This window comes from Sesamum indicum, linkage group LG10 (assembly GCF_026168435.1).
Source record: "Sesamum indicum cultivar Baizhima isolate 11 linkage group LG10, ASM2616843v1, whole genome shotgun sequence".
In the NCBI taxonomy this organism is placed as follows: domain Eukaryota; kingdom Viridiplantae; phylum Streptophyta; class Magnoliopsida; order Lamiales; family Pedaliaceae; genus Sesamum; species Sesamum indicum.
This window is the reverse complement of record NC_142666.1, coordinates 882,532-901,575: the sequence shown is the minus strand read 5'-3', so window position 1 is coordinate 901,575 and position 19,044 is coordinate 882,532. Positions and strand designations below refer to the sequence as shown.

At 32.4% G+C, this 19,044-nt stretch overlaps 3 protein-coding genes across 5 annotated transcripts; 2 read left to right on the top strand and 1 right to left on the bottom strand.

Annotated features, from left to right (window-relative positions):
* Positions 1 to 2,457: 2,457 nt before the first annotated feature.
* On the top strand, positions 2,458 to 7,642 carry LOC105172898 (uncharacterized). 3 transcript variants are annotated; one of them, XR_016067813.1, is made up of 5 exons: positions 2,458 to 2,810; positions 3,329 to 4,763; positions 4,992 to 5,017; positions 6,148 to 7,001; positions 7,112 to 7,642. XR_016067813.1 is itself a non-coding variant. In XM_088885838.1 (5 exons), the coding sequence occupies exons 2-5, from the start codon at positions 3,398 to 3,400 to the stop codon at positions 6,913 to 6,915; spliced, it is 1,833 nt and encodes a 610-aa protein (XP_088741964.1). In that variant the 5' UTR covers positions 2,458 to 2,810; positions 3,329 to 3,397; the 3' UTR covers positions 6,916 to 7,642. The 3 variants fall into 3 exon arrangements, 2 of the variants coding, with proteins under 2 accessions (XP_088741964.1, XP_088741963.1); XM_088885838.1 differs by having other exon boundaries at positions 3,329 to 4,271; positions 4,599 to 4,763; positions 6,148 to 7,642; XM_088885837.1 differs by having other exon boundaries at positions 6,148 to 7,642.
* Positions 7,643 to 9,061: 1,419 nt separating this feature from the next.
* LOC105172899 (small ribosomal subunit protein eS25) lies at positions 9,062 to 10,595 on the bottom strand. The gene is made up of 4 exons (XM_011094505.3): positions 10,454 to 10,595; positions 10,278 to 10,352; positions 10,030 to 10,164; positions 9,062 to 9,354 (listed from the first exon to the last, which is right to left on the bottom strand). Exons 1-4 carry the CDS (start codon positions 10,454 to 10,456, stop codon positions 9,241 to 9,243), a joined length of 327 nt encoding a protein of 108 aa, XP_011092807.1. The 5' UTR covers positions 10,457 to 10,595; the 3' UTR covers positions 9,062 to 9,240.
* Positions 10,596 to 16,051: 5,456 nt separating this feature from the next.
* Positions 16,052 to 17,186, top strand: LOC105172900 (uncharacterized). The gene is made up of 2 exons (XM_011094506.3): positions 16,052 to 16,278; positions 16,354 to 17,186. Exons 1-2 carry the CDS (start codon positions 16,223 to 16,225, stop codon positions 16,907 to 16,909), a joined length of 612 nt encoding a protein of 203 aa, XP_011092808.1. The 5' UTR covers positions 16,052 to 16,222; the 3' UTR covers positions 16,910 to 17,186.
* Positions 17,187 to 19,044: the final 1,858 nt, after the last annotated feature.

Below are 19,044 nucleotides of genomic sequence, written 5' to 3'. Positions count from 1 at the left end.
GTAATGTCAACTCTACTCTGTTAGGCATTCTAATTTTATAAAATCTTCAATTTTTTTTAATTTTATATTAATTCAATCAATACGTTAATATAATTAAAATAATAAATAAATTATAATAATTTTAATTTATATTAAATACGACAAATACTTACATATTCAGTAAGTACAATGTGGGGGCGGCCTGCCTCAAATGCACATCCACACCATGTCAAATTGCAACCTACCTTCAACTTTATCTCCACTCTCTCTCCAATTGGTCCAAAGAGAAGGATGACGTGTAGGAAGATGAGCCAAGCGCTACATAAGAGAATCCCTCCCAATCCTCTCTTCCAAACACTCCTTAAATTTAACACTAGTAAAAATTAAGAATTTTTAAAATTAATATTCTTTTTTTAAAAAAAAAGTAAAGTTGGTGTTATGCTAAATTTGAAGAAACAGCTGTATATTTTATAATTTTACTAATAAAATACAAAATTAATACAAAGCTGTTTATAATTTTTAATTTATTCTCAATAATAAATTGATCAATATTTATTTTAAATCATTGCAAACACCCGTTAAACCTCGTTTTACCTTGTGGTTGACTAATTCAAATTTGTATTTTAAGCACAATATATATTTTTTTATATATTATTTTTCCAATTCTTTTAGGACATTTTTTAAAGTTAATTCAATGAAAAGAATATTTAGATAGAAATTACAAATTATAAATTTTGATCTCACTAACATAATTATTCATTATATTCATTAAATTACTTTTTAAATTCGTTCAATTAATTTTGAAAATAGGTTTAATCGTTAAGTCTAACTAAATTTTTATTTATATAATTAATTAAGTTTATGAATTCAACACATCAAAAATTATTTTTTTTTTTGTAAAATTCATTATTTAACAATAAAAAATATAATCAACTATTTTATCTATACTATATATTAAGAAAGAGACTTTTTTTGGTGTTTTTTCTTTTTCGGTCTGTCAATTTTTTAATTTTCTAAATCAGTACATCATATTAATAAAAAATAATAATTTTTCAATTAATGTAGAATTTAAAAAGTTAGTTATTTTAAGAGTATTTTTAATTTTACAAATTAATATTGCGACGGTATTATTAACAATCGTTTGTAAGTGTGAAGGGATTATTTTTATATTAATATAAATTACTTATACCCAAGTACTGCACCGCCACATAACGGCTCCGTTGGAAACAGCACTGTCGTAGTATGTGCACCGTTTGGACTGCCAGCTCAGTAATTTCTTGACCATGAGAGATTGTTTGGATGCATTAATACCGTACAAGATATTTCATGCTCTACATATTTGTATTGTTTGGAACAGACAATCATTCTACTCATCAAGTTTGAATACAGAATTTTCTCAAATTTAATTTATAATAAATACAATGGAAAATATAGATTTTTTTCTAAATCCTCACATTTTATAAATAAATATATAAATAATGCGTGTAAGAACTCTATTAATATTCAATTAATTAACTCGTATTTGTCCCTCTACTGATAATTGTGTTGTAAATCAATTATTATATTTATATCAACAATAAAAAAAAATCAGAGTATTAAAAAGCTCGGTTAAAATGTGTTTCTTACTCGTATAAAATAAATATGTACTTAATTTTTTAAAAGAAAAAAAAAACTAATGTTAAAAAAATTTCTTAGTTTTTAAATGGAAAAAATACAAGGAACCCCTTTGTGATATCACAAATGAGCAAATTACCCCCTCATGAAAAAATAAATAGCGATTTACCTGCATGTATTTTCTAAAATACAATAACTTATCCCCCATGATTTTTAAAATGAAGCAATTTACCTCCCTGTATAAGGAAGTAAATTGCTTCACTTTAAAAAATATAGGGAGGTAAATTGGTAAAATTTTTCATAGGGGAATAATGTGCTCATTTTCAATATCATAAGGTGATAAATTGCTATTCACCCGTTTTTAAATAGGTGTTAGCAGTGCTTTCTTTGTTTTGGTTCTTGTGCTTATTATTAAAAAAAGCTTGTAGTTTGGATGTTATAAGAATTATGGGCAAAAACCTTTATGTAATATGTGAAATGAGTAAATACCCTTTGCAAAAAGAGAATTAGTAAATTACTCCGTATTTTAAAAAATGAAGCAAATTACCGTCTGTCAGTAATTTAGATATGTTGGTAAATTTACTTCATTTTTCAAAACACGTGAAGTAATTTACTATTATAATTTTCAAACGAAATTTTTTTTTTTTGCCTCATTTTTAATAACACATAGAGTCAAATTACAATTTTTCCGTTTATTACTCGTTCCGAGTTCTACTAACTATGCTAAAAACGCGCCTCATTATAAAATATTTATTTTCAATAACTTATTTAAATGTCAACAAAAAGAATAATAAAAAAAATAAATGATAAGAATATAAAAGGAAAGAATGCTAAAGAGCGACAGAAAAAGTGTAGGACAGGTGGGGCGGCTTGGTAAGTAGCATAAAGGCGAGGAAGCATAGACGATAGAACAAATAGCTTAACTCTCTTCTCGCGGAATTTTCTCTCTCTAAGGAGAAGCTCTACATTTACTTTTCAACATACATATGATATACATACAAACATGCGGCACGTATATGCACCGAGGCTGAGAGCCACACAACTGCGTACGACATTATATGGAGTATAATAGAGACTCTGAATCTTCTATTTCTCAGTGTTGTACGGTTCTTTGAGTTCGATCTCTGCGTATTATTTGCTCGGAGCTCTGGATTCAGCTGGAAAACGATGATTTAGTTCTGGTTCGGGAAAAATATCGAGGATAACTCAGCAAACAGGTGAGTCGAGTGCTTGCCGAATTTTGAAGTTGTGGTGTTGTTTCTAGCTCTTTCTTGCTCATGTTAGGTTAGGTGTACATAATCTGGTTTTGTTTTCTGAGTTTGCGAGTGAATCGCGTCTTGTTTGTGAGGAAGATTACGCTAGTTTTCATATATAGTTTTTCCGACATCTATGTGTGGATATCTCATGATTGGGGGAAGTGAAGATATAATTGTCAAGAAAACAACTTATGAGAGTTGTTTTGGTATTTGATTCTTTCACTGTGAGTTGCTGAATTGTTTTCCGAGCACGCCTCTCAGTGAACAGTAAATATTAAATTTCTGTAAATTTTACTAGTTTAATGTGTTTTCAATGTCAATTTGTAAGTATGACCAATAAATTGAAGGACCTGATGTTTTCCTTTCTATCCTGTTAATCTGCGTTTTCTAAGTTTTATGTTTCTTTTTACTGCTAGGAAGATGGATTTTTCTTCTCCATCTAGCTCTTTGTTGATTGCCTTTTCAAATCTTTTTGTTAGGTTAAAATCACTTAAATCTCTGAGGAAGTTCTGAAGTTAGACTTCCAACTAAGTCCAGTCCAAGTCATAATGTCTGAACGAATGGTGCAATCTATTAAGAATAGCAGTGACAAGAATAGGCAGACAGTGCAACCGTACCAGCCTGTTTGGATGGCGCATTGGATGCCGCTAAGCAGGAATGCAGCAGCAGAGAGAGGTAATCCGACTGTTTCTGAAAATGAGGAAATTAACCTCATATCCAAGGATGATGAGTTAACAAATGGATTGAAGGCTTCTACATCCCTAAAAGAAGATGGAGTCATTGAGACTAAAACTTTTGAAATTCTGAATGAGAGTCTTAGAATGAGTTCAAAAGGCTTGGGAAATGAGGGGATGTCCAGTTCTCTTGTGAAGCATGGCCAAGACACTGATGACATGCAAACATTAAGGTCAATGTCTGGTCGCAACCTTGAGCGTGGTAAAGCCACTGACTGTAAAGTTGGGATTCAGTTTCCATCTGGCATTTCGGCTGCAAGTGAAAGTTCCCTTAGAGGTACCTCAAAGAGATCTCTTGAATGGATCAAGCCTCATTCGTCTGCCAAGGACAAAAGCTTTGCATCGTCAAAGCCTTTTAAGGGAACATTTCTTGGATCCTCAAGACATACTTTGCCTTACTATGACCTTGAAAAACATAGGTCTGACAAAGGAAAATCGACAGTATGTCCATTTATCAGTAATCAATTGCCAAATGCTAACCTTAGAATGTTTGAGCAAGAACACTCCCACAAGCACGGCCAGCCGGCAGGTTTAATTTGTGAAAGAAAAATTTACAAGCACTCAGTATCAGATACTTTTATGAAGGCTTGTTTAACAGAGTGTAATACATCCTTGTTATTTGATGCTCCATCTACGAGTGACCATCACCTGCCAACATTTGGTCGCGATTGGTTCCAGAAGTGCCCAGGTATCTCACTGCTCCCAAGTCAGTGCATTGCTTCCGAGAAAACCGAATCAAAGAAATCACATTACGATTCTTACTCTCTACAGAAGTTGCCAAATTATGTCCGTAATTTGGGGACAATGAGAATATGCACCACCATGGATTCTGTAGAAGCGATACCTGGATGTTGTCCTAGGTTATCTCAGACAACTCACAGTCTATTAATCACAAAAAGGACTGATGTCAATCTGTCGCAAGAAAATGATATTTTTGGAACTGCCCCGTTAATTACTAAAATGAATGGAAACACATCTAGCAATCTACATAATGTATCGCCATTTTTTGGTCAAGGTAACGGAGGAGTAAAACTTCAACCTCTGAGCAGTTCCTCCAATAGTGAAGGGAAAAGAAATTTTGGAGATCTCGAGGCTCCTAAAGTTACTGGAAAGAATGAATCATCAGCTGAAACAGACACCATGGACATGAATATTTTCAAGGAGGAGGACCCGAATTCTGGTATGCATTTAACTTTGCATCCTGAGCTTTGCCATTGAACTTTTACCACTATAGTATGATTTCCTTATATATGAGCAGAAGGCAGGCTGATATAAATTTTCAATTTAAAATCATTTTTAGAAGGTATTGTATTGGATCTTTTCCGGTGTTCTGAAGTTACATCTATTATCATATTGCAATCCAAATAAAGTCCTTTTTTATTAAGCTATTTCCTTTTCTTTGCTGTAGGTGCAAATTCTACCCCCTCAACTGAGGTACACGTGCTATGACCGTGATTCCAAATTTAGTATATTCTTTCTGCAATTTATATCTTCATGCACATATTTTTTCAATTTTCAAGTACCTAGGTGGTAAATGGTAATCTCCAGTTTCTTTATGTGAAAATTTTTCTGCATACACTAATGCAGCATGTCTATTTCTGTTTATTTACACAATATCTGCAGCAGATAGCATGTAAATGTGCAAACATTAGTCTCAGTATAAAAGGTTACAATGCCCTAGAAAGGTCAGATTACAGAGCTGTAAATCCTTCGTATATGGTCATAGTCATTTTGAATAATTCTGCTCCTGCTCTCGCATTATTGATGAGATCCTGCCAGTCTCTGATCGGGGCCACCGGATTGGATTTATAGAAGCATGCAAAACAGGAATACTCCACTAAAATGTTCGCATCAGAAACCTGAAATCTGAATAGAACAAGGACAAACCTGCCCCTTGCTATAAATTTTTTGTTAATTTGTGGTTGTTGAAGATACAATTTAGTGAATGGGCCTTGCTCCATTCGTTATTGTATTTGACATGTTAATCTTGCTAATTCAGAACTTATATAAGATTGTAATGAAACTATTTTGCACAAAGAAAATGACAAAATGTATTGAAGATTTTATATCTTTCCCGTGATACTTGCCACTCTCGAGTGAAAAGTTCAAAGATCTTTGTGTTAAATCCCTAAGAGAAAATTGAAATACTCTTTTTGTATTTTTATGTCTTGTGGCATATCATGGAATTGGTGACAGTGCATGGCAAAGTCTAGGAACGTCTAGTCTGCTACATTCCTCTTCATGTAGCCATATATCTTTCTGCTTGACTTATTTTGTCAAGATCACCCCGAGCCTATCCACTGCTACTAATATTTAAGATCAAGTTTGGACTTCCGGAACAGTAGAAGGTGCACTTTTGAGTGAGATAATTGTCTAAGGATGTACCTAGCCTGTTTTTGTCAAGATTTCTACTTGTAGTCAGAATTTTTTACTTGTTAAGAAGCTGTTTTTAACTCTCATTCTCCGTTTCTGTTTTTTTTTCCTATTCCGTTGTCATAATTCTGGCTGTGCTGTTGCATCTGCAGCAACCGTGACCTCCATATTGATCACTGAGTGTGTTGTAGGGCTTCAATATTAAGTCAACTTTATCAACACGAATTGATGTTGCTTCATCAAAAGAAGTTGGACGTGTTTGGACGGACACCAGCATACCTGATATCAACCTGGAGCCGCCTGCCTTGCAGGCTGCTGCTAGTTCATCGGAGAACATGGCCCCCAGCTCCTCAAGGACTCAGAGTTTAGAGGTGGACGTGCTGCTTGCACACTCGGACCAGCCCAACCCAAAACCCAATCTGTCACAGAATGATTCTTCTAAAGCAGATCCAACCAACAGATGGGTCAAACGTCTCAAGCTGAGCTCTTCAGGCTCCTCTGCTCAAGGAACAAAGAGCTCGAATTCTGCTGAAAACTCATCTCATGATAAAATCAGGAAGGGTTTTCGAAGATTTGTTGGGAGTAGCATCACTGGTTCGGTGCCAACTCCAAGGAAGCATCATGACAAAGAAACAATTCTTTCTGACCAGAGAGCGGACTTGTCAAAGGAAGACGGGAACACCATAGTTGATACAGTAAAGAACGGTAAGGAGTTATTGCTTTCACATGCTTGGATAAACAGATGGCTGCGGTGTGGGTCAAGTAACCCCCAAAGGAAGCCTGAAACAGTAGTAATTTGTGAACCGCAAACTTCAAAATTGGCATTGGACGACCTCCAAAAGAAGCAGTTCCCCAGCATTGCAGCTATGGCTTTGATGGGAAAGGCTATGAGCGGTTTCCAGTCGTGCGAGCTCCAAAAGAGGGGATGTTTCACTATCTGGAACACAAAGACTTTCTGAAAACATTCTTGCTCTAACCAATGCTTGCTTTACAAGTGTTCTCCAGTCTAATGCTTTGGTGGTGAAGATCTCAATTGGCGCCTAAGGTAAGTGTTCTCTTACATTTACGTACTTTCTCCCACGACCTGTAAAGGGAATTATCTTTCTAGTACTACGACATGAGGCCAGTTCCAGAGCATGTTTGTTTTCCGAACAGGTGATTGAATTGCACACAGCTATGCATATATCCTAGAATATACATTGGGCGCAAAGAATGACAAGTCGAGGCTTGATTATCTTTCAACCAATATGGTAATCTTCTTCTGAATGCTCTTTGTAAGTAAGCTAAGCGCATCTCCTGTGGACCGAGTATATTAGCAGACCACTTCTAGAATGTGATGTTCTGTATCATCCGTCTGTTCTGTTTTGACCTAGTGTTTTGCTTGGATGAAAAGTGTAAGTTTGTTTCATTTTGGTTGTTGGAGTTACCAGTTACCACACCAGGTAAATTATGGCTGATATGTGCGTTTTGTGCCTGTCTCCCTCATTGTTGCACACGATAAGGTAACTTGAGTCGTTGAGATGTAACCACGTGCTTATTCTTCATGTGTTCAAGAGCTTTATAACTTCACCTGTTCTGCAGCTCTTTATAATAGGTCGTCAGGGGGAGAGCAGGCCCCTGGACCCTCCTATTCTGTGGTGGCCACTATATTATTTATTAATATTATTATTATTATTGTTGTTGTTACGGTTATTATTTATACAGTTGCAAATCTCAATGGCCTTTTGGTGTGTCATTTAATGCACAAACAAAATAACCCTATTTAAAAAGATAATACCAAATTGATTTTTCTCGTTCATTTTCTCTCTTTCCTTTTTCGTTTTCCAGTACTTGCAGTGAGTAAGCAGATGGTGCTGGTTATTATTATTATCGGAAATACTTGCGTTGCATAATAGTCTGAAGTTGAATGACTTGTACGAATCATTCATGGCTATGTTGTCTCAACTAGGAAAGTATAAGCATCCTGGTTAGATGGTAGAAGCCGCTCTTTCTCCATGCGCCTCTCGTAATATGATATCAATCCAGTCTTAACAAATTCCTAACAAGACTACGGAGACGAAACCGTGTTTTAGCATCAACATTTCTTTCATTAAAGAAATAGAATCCTCAGGACATCTCAAATTTAATGCATCAACGCACGCTAAACGAGTGGAGTACCTTATCTGAAAGGGTTGGGATTTTGTAACATTTGTTTATGTAAACAATTCTTTATATCTTTTTGCAGAAAAATATAAGACAGATTGTAGGCGAAGTTTGCAAAAGTTTACCTACTATCACACACACAAATTGTGGAAACCAAGCAATAAACCCTTGTTCAGAGACATTTTCATTGAAATTAAATAATTCAGTTTCCTTGTAATACAATTAAACCCTCTCGGAAGCATGTTGGTTGTAGAACACAGGTTTTTTCAACATGTAAACTTCGTAGCGCACACAACTTCAATCTCTTAAAGTTCACAAAATTGTTTGATATAACACCTGGCCACATTTTTAACATTCACAAGTAAAAGGCTTCCTTTTCAGCACAAAAAACAATTACGACTGCACCGTCCTACATTATAGTTAAGCCTAACGTTACAGTAAAGAATAAAATCACAATTATAGTCAAGTAAGGTTATACTAAAGAACAGAACCACGTATTCTACAGCTAACACGTATGTTGATAATGGGGAAACCCAATTTTCGAAATGGAAGAAAGGAAAGCTATTAATTCTTCCATCCTTCAGCGGTTTCCATACATGTAAAAACTAAAATCCGGTCGAGATCACACCCAACTCTCTCCTCAGGCAAACACTTCATTCAAACTATACAGTGCCTAAACACATCCGTAAAAAACTACTCAAAACAACTAACGCCATTCAACAATGAGAATATAAAATTTTGGCAATTTGAAGAAGCATAGATTTATAAATCATACTACCAACTTCTCAAACGGGACAGCACAAAAGAAAACCACGCCCTAAAAATCTATTTTTGAATTTGCAGTACTACACTACCATGTGTAGCTAGTAACCCGAAAGACTATCAACGAACAATGCAAAGTTCTGGATGGGATGGGAAGTACGGAGCAGGATCCTACCATAGTTAATATGCAATGCCAGCATATGAGAAAACATCAGCTTAAATAAACTCAACATTGCTCAGATGCTCTGAGAACAAAAAATAGTAAATCAAACACCTCAAGCTTAATTAATGTCTTTCAGAGAAACATTGAGCTACAAGAAACCAAGATCTAAATTGACAAAAACCCATTTGAAGATCCTCAACACCGTGAAGTACAACACTTAAGTATTAGTAGCCCTGGTGTATATCTGCTGGCTTGCATGAGCTGAAACCATTCTGATCAAGCCTCTGGCCATCAATTCCCTAATTGCCTTCCTTGCAAGTGATCCACTTATCTGTTACATGAAGGTATCAGTTTATCAGTAAGTAAACTAAAATCCTTCAAGAATCATCACAAGAAACAAAACCTTGCCATTCAAACTAGCTTCAAAAGCACACCAGATAAGATTGGTAAGTATATATTCTAATAACTAAAAGATATGTACAATTATGAGACACAAAAATCACTCAAATGGCTTACAAAAACACCATTATTACGTACAAAAACAAGGATCCAAAATCATGGGAATCATTCTAACTACGTTTTATCTTTCGTCGGACATTACATCTTACACACTGCATTCATTCAACCACAAACATTAAGAATTTGCACACGGGGACAGATTTCCGGATCGAAGAGAGAAGGCACTAGTGTGGGAGAACCGTAGATAGCAACCATCAGGTAGTCATGTACAAAATTGATCAAAATAACAAAGCAGATTAGATTACAATGATACCAGTGATTTAACTACATACATAATCAAACCAAAAGAGCACAAAATAACAGAAAATATAGAACAGAACAAAAACGAATACAAAGCAACGTTATACATACAATTAATAGAATAACGCTAACCAGTAAATCTCGAAAATAACGAACAAAATTTCAATACAGAAATCCGAAACAATTATACGTGCATCCAGATCTACATTTGCGTGTATCATAGATATCAAAGCATAAACGAAATTACCCTGAGACGATCAGAGAGAACAGAAGGAGTGATGAGCTTGTACTTAGGTGCCTCCGACAGCAACTTGTCGTAGGTTGCCTTATCAAAAAGCACCATGTTATTCACCTTCTCCTTTTGCTTTCCCTTGCTCCACTTCTGCGAATAGTAAATTTCCGTACAACATTCTCATTGAATTAGAATTCCAGTCCACATGAACACACACTGCAGAAAAAATCATACACAAGGAAAAATATAAATAAACGACCGACCTTCTTCTTCTGCTTGCCTCCACCGGACTTCGCCGGCTTGGATGACGGCGGAGGAGCCTTATCCTTCTTAGGTGCCTGCAAAAACGAAAATACAAAAAAAAATCAGCCATCGTCATCGAACGTACTGTGCGTTAAAGGAGTGTGTATGCGAATTAACGCTGAGAGCGAGAATGCACCATCGGAGGAGGTGTAGGGATGAGAGATAGAGAGCGCGGCGGCGAAGGGGGGGGAGTGAAATAAAAAGGCGATCTGGTTTCGTAAAACCTAGTTAGGGGGTTTTATTTGCTTCTCCAAAGAAGCGATGTCGTATAACTGTATTGGGTTGGGATTAGGTTTGGGCTGGCCGAAGCAACTTCTCATTTCTCCAATGGGCTTTTTCTGTGAAGGCCCAGCCCATGAATTTGGATTGAGGCTTTATTGCCCAAAAACAAATATAAAACGTCACATTTGAGTTTATAAATCCTTTTATTTTGGTTTTGAAGTATATTTTATTTAAATGCGTTAAATACACTTTGTTCCTAAATTATTTTTTATATAATATTTCTTCTTCTAAACTAAAAAATATAATACTTACACTCCGTAATAAATTTTTTGATAATATTGTCATTATATTATGTATATATATCTATATATCTATTTAGTTCGAAGAATTTTTTTTAGTAATTTCGTATTTTGAATTTAATTAAAAAAATTAATTAAAGAAAATATTTTTAACTATAATAAAAAATATATATACATATATATAATTAGTTTTCTTCCCTCAAATCCGAAATTCACTAATGCAATTGTAACGTACAAGTGGAACTTCACTATAGAGCTCGAGAAACACTAAGAATTGTTCTGTTTTTTTGTTTTATTTTCTATTTATGCGGAAAAAAAAGTAGTAAAAGAAATATAAATTTTTTTAATTATTCTATTTATATTTCAATACTTATATTTTCTTCAATTTTAATTTGATTATTGACGGATATTATCTAATGCACCATTCGACTGTTCTAAACAACTTTATTCGTATCTTGCACATCATCCCACCCTCGTTATTAAATATCCTTTCCTCCTTAAACAAAATTATACTGCAATTTTTAAAAAAGAATCAAAATCAAATACTTAACTTTTTTTTTTATGAATTACATGGAATTAAAAATCATATATAGTGTATTTTTGAGGATGAGAGATTGATGCACATGCTTTTCTCCCACTAAGCATTGGAATAATAATGTAGGAGTTGAATAAGTTCATATGCATATGCTTTCTAATTCTTTATTACATAGTAAAGATGCTTATTAGGAAATAATGCTAAAAGAGAGTTGAAAAATATAAAAATAAATAAAGAGTAGATATATAGCAAAAGTGGGTTCCAACTCAGAATTCTCAACCGCGTGCATCTTTCAGTTCACAAGCATATTACATTATGTCAGATTAGATTTTTCAAGATTTTGGTATCCTCTTTTCTACTTACCTTTCTTCTTCTTCTTTTTTTTTATTTAATCTTTTTACATACACATATTTACATACATACTCAAATTCGAACACAAGACATTCTGTACAAAATTTGAACCCAAATTATTGGATGTCCTTCAAAAAAATTTCTAATCGTCTGAGACGGCATAAAGAATGAAATAATTATTTTATATATATATTAAAAAAATATTATTATATATATGAACTACTGAAACTTTAATTTCGTCTTTCGTATATATCTATACTATATATCAAAGAAAAACACTCTTTTAGTGTCTAAATTAATTTTGATCTGTCATTGTTTTTTTTTTTATTTTAAATTAGTTAATTACTTTGAACCTCATCATGATATTCAATAATGACCTTTTGATAGTTTGTTTTCTCTCATGCATTTTTATCTTCTTTTAAGTAATTTTTAACTTACAAAAAATAAATAATATAACTTATATAAATATTTTATTTTAATTTTTTTGTAAAATTATGCATATACATATAATGTGCCGTACTTACTAGCCCTGTTATTAAGGAAAAAGGACATTTTGATGTCTCATCTATTTTCTCTGGTCTAGTGATTTATTTTTTAATATTTACTTTTATTTCTTTACGTATCATGTAACATATCACACACATAAATGGTACTTTGTAATAATAAGATAAATTACAATAACCTCCCCTAATACGTGTTATAATTATAAATACTATCTCGTTACTTGAAAAATTATAAATAATCCCCTGAAATTAAAGGTCGCCTAACAAATACCCCATCATGACAACTGATGATGAGGTATTTGTTAGAGGGCTATAATTTTAAGTCGTATGTATAATTTTTTAAATAACGAGGGAGTATTTATAATTGGACAAATTTTAAGGGGGGCCATCGTAATTTATTCTAAAGTATATTAGTATATTCTAGTATTGTTCACATGCATAATGCACTAAAAAGGAGAATAGTGTATTTGCATGGAAAAACATAAGTATGAGAATTTTAAAAATGTGGAACCAAAAATGTAGCATTTATTCTCTTTTATAATAATTGTATCCTACCTAAGTATGATTTAAATAAATTCCATACCGTTCTTATGCTTTTTGCATGACGCTTTAAATTATTTAGAATAAGAATATTAATGTTCACATACTAATACAACATGTTGGGATTTCTTATATATATATATATATATAAAATGTGAAATGCGACTACTTCAGAACAAACTAATGTGAAAGACTTTTGGAAAGGCATGCCCCCCCACGAAAGTCGTGTTTGTTGGATAATTTAAACTAATTAAGGACCATGGGAGCCCAGAGATCTGTGTGCTTTAAGCCCAATTATTGCCTATTGGCCCTGAAAAAAGGGGCCCCACCGCCACAATTATTCCTTTGTAAATTTAATTCATTAAATATATACATTAAAATGAGCATGTGATAGTCCATAGAAATTTTTTATTTTATTTAAGAAAAAAGTTGAGGGATGGGTTTGGGAAATATATAGATGAAAAAAATAAGGCAAAGTCATTTAATAATACAATTATTTCTTGCATATTTCTAAAGAAAAACTTGACATATTTTAACCGCTTATTGTTGAAAGTAAATTAAAAAAATATTTAAATTGTTTAAATTATATTGATTTAAGTTAAATATTATAAACAGTTTTCTACTAATTTCTGTCGTTTATTAGAAAATTGTAATTATATTAAATTCTTTTTTCAAACATCTTTTTTTTTAACTTTTAACTTTTATTTTCACTATTTAATTTATAATTTTTTTTAATAATTTATTCCTACTATATAAATAAAAGTTATTGCATTGAACCCCTTAAGTCCACTTGAAATTTTATGGTTTTGAAAAAATTAAATAAGTTTCTCCAAAATTTAAGTCTAACTATAAATAGCTTTCCTAATTTTTTTTTTTTGAAAGGATAGTTATATTTAATACCACATGATCTCTAATCTACTTGCATTAATCATCCGTAGCAGCAAAAAAGCAAAGGTAACTTGTGTAATGTTGTAATTTTTTTAAAAAATAGGGGTAATTTTTGTAAATGATGTTGACGTTTCTTGTAGGTGTATGTATAAATTCTTAAAAAATAATGGAGATTTATATAAATAAATCTAAATCAGGGGTATAAATATAATTATCCATTTTTGAAATTACACTATCTTCTTTGACTCTGCGTACAATTGAACATTCCATAGTTTCATTTTTCAGATCATTTGGAAATAGATAGAAATAACTCCAAACATAATGTGGGGTCCTAAACTCTCAATATTAAAAATAAATAAATAAACATGTCATGCCTCCTCTTCTTATGTTACTTTTTTTTTTAATAAAATTATAAATATTCACTATCAATGTTACAATAATTTTTATTTATTAAAAAAATTACTCTTTAAATCCTCCAAAATTCAGTAATTTAAAAATCATCCCAAAAATAATTGCAGACACTCTGCAAGTCTGAAAAGGGTCGGACGGTCCTAAGGCAGAATTTCTAAAGGAGCATTATATGTTGGGCTTCTTTAGCAAAGGGGGAATAGGCACCAGAAACTACAGCTAAAGTCAAATTTGCAAAGCTTTTTGGAGGGCCCTTGTTCTGAAATTACCATAAGTTGGAGGATTTTAATCCCCATCTCCCCCCCCCCCCCCCCCATAAAATAAAAGTCATCCACACCCGCCCCAATTATTACTTTTTGTGGGGTCTGAGTGAGAGATATTCAGCTAGTAAAGATGAGTTACGTGGCAGTTCCTTTGTTGGTAAGGAAGAACTAACTGACCCCACGAGAATCGAAAATTGCAAATCCCACCCCAATCAAAACCCACAAATATAACGATAATTAGAAAAAGAAAAATCAAGATAATAAAATTTAGGAATAACGACATCATGACCCAAGAGTGTAAGATGAGTAGAGCCGGCTCACAAACAGACTTGATAAGAGCTCGAGTCGAGCTCACTTCACGAGCTAAGCTCAAACTCAAGTATTTGTGTATAAAAGGTCGCTAGTTTTTTTTCATTTTATAAACATTTATATATTTTTTGTATTCTAAAATATTTTTATATATCTAACTACATAATTAATATTATATCAATATATCATATTTTAAATTTAGATAATAATAATAATAAAATATACTATTTTTATTTATATTAACAAATATCTACCTAAAACTGAGCTTAATTAATTTAGTTTTTGATGATTTTATTTATAAATAATTATTTCATAAAATACATATAAATTTTATTGGTATATTTTAATATCAGTAACCTCTTATATTTTTGTAAATCAACAAGCTCAAATAATTAACTTATAATAATTTATACTTATTTACGAATATATATTTGTACAAAGATACATTATGTATATGTAATATTTATCTTTTACTGTTTTTAAACTTATGTTAAAATTTGGTGATTCTTATAATTTAATAATAATTAAACACATTTACTTATGTTTTATTGATATTGCATTATGTATATGTCTATATCTAAAATGAGATCAATCACTGCTTGATTGAAACTTTTTTTTTTTTTGAATTGACAGATTTAAAAAGTAAAATTGCAATCATCATCTTTCAAAAATACATTTTCATGACCATTGTCATTAATTTTATTTTTAGAAAATACCTTATGTTTATCTATGTTATTAAAATTAATATATTATATAGTTCAATTATTAAAAAAATTATTTTGTTGGAAAAAAATATATTTTTAAAATTGAATACTATAAGTATTATTAAGTTATTTTAATAATTTATTAATATATTCTATATATTAATGTAGTTTATAAACTCGTCCAAACACCTTCTAAATTCATGTCAACAACTTGGCTCATATAAGAGAGATGATAGAAATACAAAATAACAGAATAACTTATTTAAAAATTTAAATATTGGTATTTTGTTAAAACGAAAGTGTTTTGTGGTCGATTGTTAATTTTCATAGGCAATGAAAATACAAAAGTCTTTTCATCCTCCAAAGGATAAATTCCAATTTATATGGAATGAGTTCACGACCACACCCATAAATATATGCATATAAACGTTAATTTAATTCATAACTTACAATCACCCCTAATTTGGACTTGAAAAGAAACTGGATATGTGCTATCTCTAACCCAACACAAGTCGTTCACCCCTCCCCCCCAACCCACCCACCCACCTATAGTTCACCCAAAACCCAAAAATTAAAATAAATCAAAACCACCATAACGTTTGATAAAGTAAGTGGAAAAGAAAAAGATGAAGATTCTTTTTTCTTCTTCTTCTTCTTTTTTTTTTCTTTTTTTAAATATACTGAGTCTATAAATATCATTACTCCTTGCCATGCATTTTCTCACTCCAAAAAGAGAGAAGCAAAATAATAATTTTGATTTTCTCTGTATATTATTTTATGATGAGTAGAACTCACTTCTGCTTTCTGTTCGGATTGAGGGCTGAAGCCAAATTCTCCAACTGAAGTCCCAGAAGAGAGCAAGTTCTTAGCAAATCAACAAGAAATGGAGTCCTTCAACTTTCACGACATAAGAGTCGAGAAAGCGAACGCGATTTCAAGGTACCGACGGATTCAGAGAATCACGACTTTGTTTCGGTTCATGGAGCTGTTTGTTTTCCTGATCGTTGTATCCAGGTTTTCCACGCAGTTTGCGCTGTCACTCAGGCTGTCCGGGGAGTACTTCCGGCGAATCTCCGTGGCGATTATCAGCCCCAGATTTGTTTTCTTAGTCGGGAACGCGATCGTAATCGCTTTGTTTTTGAAATCGGGGCGATTTTCCGGAGGAGATCGGGAAAAAGTCGCGGATTTTTACGAGGAGTACGTGGAAAAATGTAGGAAGAATCAGCAAGCTTGCAGCAGCAAAGAGGAGAAAAAAGCATCGGATGCTCACAAATCACACGGAGTTCGTCACGTAGAAAAGACGATGCACAGGAGCAATTCCGAGAACCTAGAGAGATGCGAGCAGGCGAACATTCGCCACCGCGAACTACGGCGAAGCATGACGGAGGATTGCCGGAAAATTCAGGATCCGGAGCGGAAGACGGAGAGGGCTGGCAGTTATTCGTACGCAGAGGAAGAAATGAGCAACGAAGAATTCCGACGAACAGTGGAGGCGTTCATTGCTCGGCAGCAGAAGTTTTTGAGGGAAGAAGAAGGATTTTCAGCTGCGGTTTCGTTGATTCAATCTTGAACTGCTGATATAGATCGATCCTTGTTTCCACTGTATCCGCCCGCTCTTCACACCTTTTCTCGTAGCTAGGTTATCAGAATCCTTCCTCACGGGGCCTTTTACTTTCCCCTGATAAATTAGAGTTAAAACGGATGACTGCTTCAATTTAGTTAAAATCATGCTCATGCTATGACATGTACATCACCTTTTTTCTTTCTTTTTTCTTTTCCTTTTTTGGGACAAAATATAAAATGTACATGTTTTATTTGGAGATCTATGGCATGGAAAAATTATGTTATATTTTATATACATGCAATATATTTATAAAATTCACATCACACTACAAAAAGTTTTAATTATTCTCCAACTATAAATCACTGCGACTTAAGAATGGTAATAAATCAATACTATCTACGATGGTCAGACAAAATCGAAACAAAAATTCAAGTTTATTCCAAGGTTCGCCATAATTTTACTTATAGTCAAAATATTTGTTAGTTTTTAGCTTTACATATGATCTCGCTTGTAAAAACAACGGCTAATAGTAATTGTGTAGATTAGTAATTATAGCAATCAAACATAGTGAAAAAATATATTATCTATATTTAAGTAAATTTTTTACACACATCCATGCACAAATCTAATAAATATAACATCATTTTCTAATAGAAAATCTGAATTACGGAAACAATCATTGTTTAAGAATTAGAAAAAAATACAAACACCGTCACTTTAAATTGTTATAAATCGAATGTCAAAATACCAACTAATACTGATCATATAATATAAAAGAAAATATCCAAATCATAACCAATCAAATAAAAAGTGTATCACACCTGTTATGTGACTGATTAATTTTTTTAAATTTTACATGTATCATACAATAATTATATATTTGTTCTACTATTGAACACGACTCAGTGTATATTATCTGATGTTTTCACACTGGAGGCATATGAAAAGATTTTGGTGGATAGTATTATGTAGAAAATAATTAAAAAGGAAGCAGGTGGAATATGAAAGAGAATAGCATTCGAAATTCTGGTTCTGAGGGCACATATGCTTTGATGTCGTATTAGAACATCTGATAATGGAATTTTAGAAGCAAAAAATAGGAATAAATCCACAAGAAGAAGCATAAATATATAATTTGCTGTTGTGTGCACGCATGTCTGCTGCCATTTGTTAATTTCATCTTATCTAAACACCTTTTAACCTCAAAAAAGAAAAGCTATAATGATCATGTTTGTCAAATGACTCACTTCCAACTCAGCATTCCAGAGAAGTTCAAATACATGTATTTATGGGATATTTATACTCTCATCTCCTAAATTTTATATAATTATACGCATATTTCTTGTAGTTTAAAAAATCACATTTAGCATCTTTAAAATTTACTTTCGTCTAACAAATAAGTCTCTCTATTAGTCAAAATTCACTAAATTTACTGATATTAACCAAAAAATTAAATAAAAATTGATGTTAACTCTTGATTGACTGATTATTGATTTATTAGTCAAATAATTTTTTTCGGACTAAACACCACTCTTATAATGGTGAAGATATACTTTCTCATATATATTAACGCGTAAAAACGAATTAAAGTAATTTGGTTATGAAAGAATCTATTTAACCTGTAATAAATTAATAATAAATTAATCGAGAGTATATATATTTTTTTTATTAATACTAACAAATTCGATAAATTTTAACTAACGAAGAGACGTATTTATTAGATGAAAGCAAATCTTAAAAGTGCTAAACATAATTTTCCAAACCACAAGAAATCTACATATAATTATACCAAATCTCAAAAGAAGAGAGAGTAATTATTCCTTTATTTATTATATCTTCTTTTTTGTACCCCAGAAAATCTGTAGTTTGATTGTGGACTGTTTCTTCAGTCCTTACATTAAACTCATCTAAACCAAATGCTATAATCTTACTCACCAACTTTTATCGGTAAAATTATAAATATATTAAATTATAATTTCCCCCATATCCTCCAATTCAATTTTTCTTTTTAAATAGTCCCAACTTTCATTAATAATTCTGTTTACAACCTTTCCTTATCGCAAAACCGGAAGTTTTTGCAAACACCACCTTAATGTTAAGAGTATGATCAAACGCAGTTTCTATGGAATAAATACGAGAAA

Excerpts from the sequence above, each read along its gene's own strand:
- LOC105172898 (XM_088885837.1), top strand. The coding sequence starts at position 3,398 with ATGTCTGAACGAATGGTGCAATCTATTAAGAATAGCAGTGACAAGAAT. Across the intron at positions 4,764-4,991 it reads GGAGGAGGACCCGAATTCTG|GTGCAAATTCTACCCCCTCA; the intron begins GTATGCATTTAA and ends TCTTTGCTGTAG. Across the intron at positions 5,018-6,147 it reads ATTCTACCCCCTCAACTGAG|GGCTTCAATATTAAGTCAAC; the intron begins GTACACGTGCTA and ends AGTGTGTTGTAG.
- LOC105172899 (XM_011094505.3), bottom strand. Across the intron at positions 10,165-10,277 it reads GAGGCAAGCAGAAGAAGAAG|AAGTGGAGCAAGGGAAAGCA; the intron begins GTCGGTCGTTTA and ends TACTATTCGCAG. Across the intron at positions 9,355-10,029 it reads TTCTCTCTGATCGTCTCAGG|ATAAGTGGATCACTTGCAAG; the intron begins GTAATTTCGTTT and ends TTCATGTAACAG.
- LOC105172900 (XM_011094506.3), top strand. The coding sequence starts at position 16,223 with ATGGAGTCCTTCAACTTTCACGACATAAGAGTCGAGAAAGCGAACGCG. Across the intron at positions 16,279-16,353 it reads AAAGCGAACGCGATTTCAAG|GTTTTCCACGCAGTTTGCGC; the intron begins GTACCGACGGAT and ends CGTTGTATCCAG.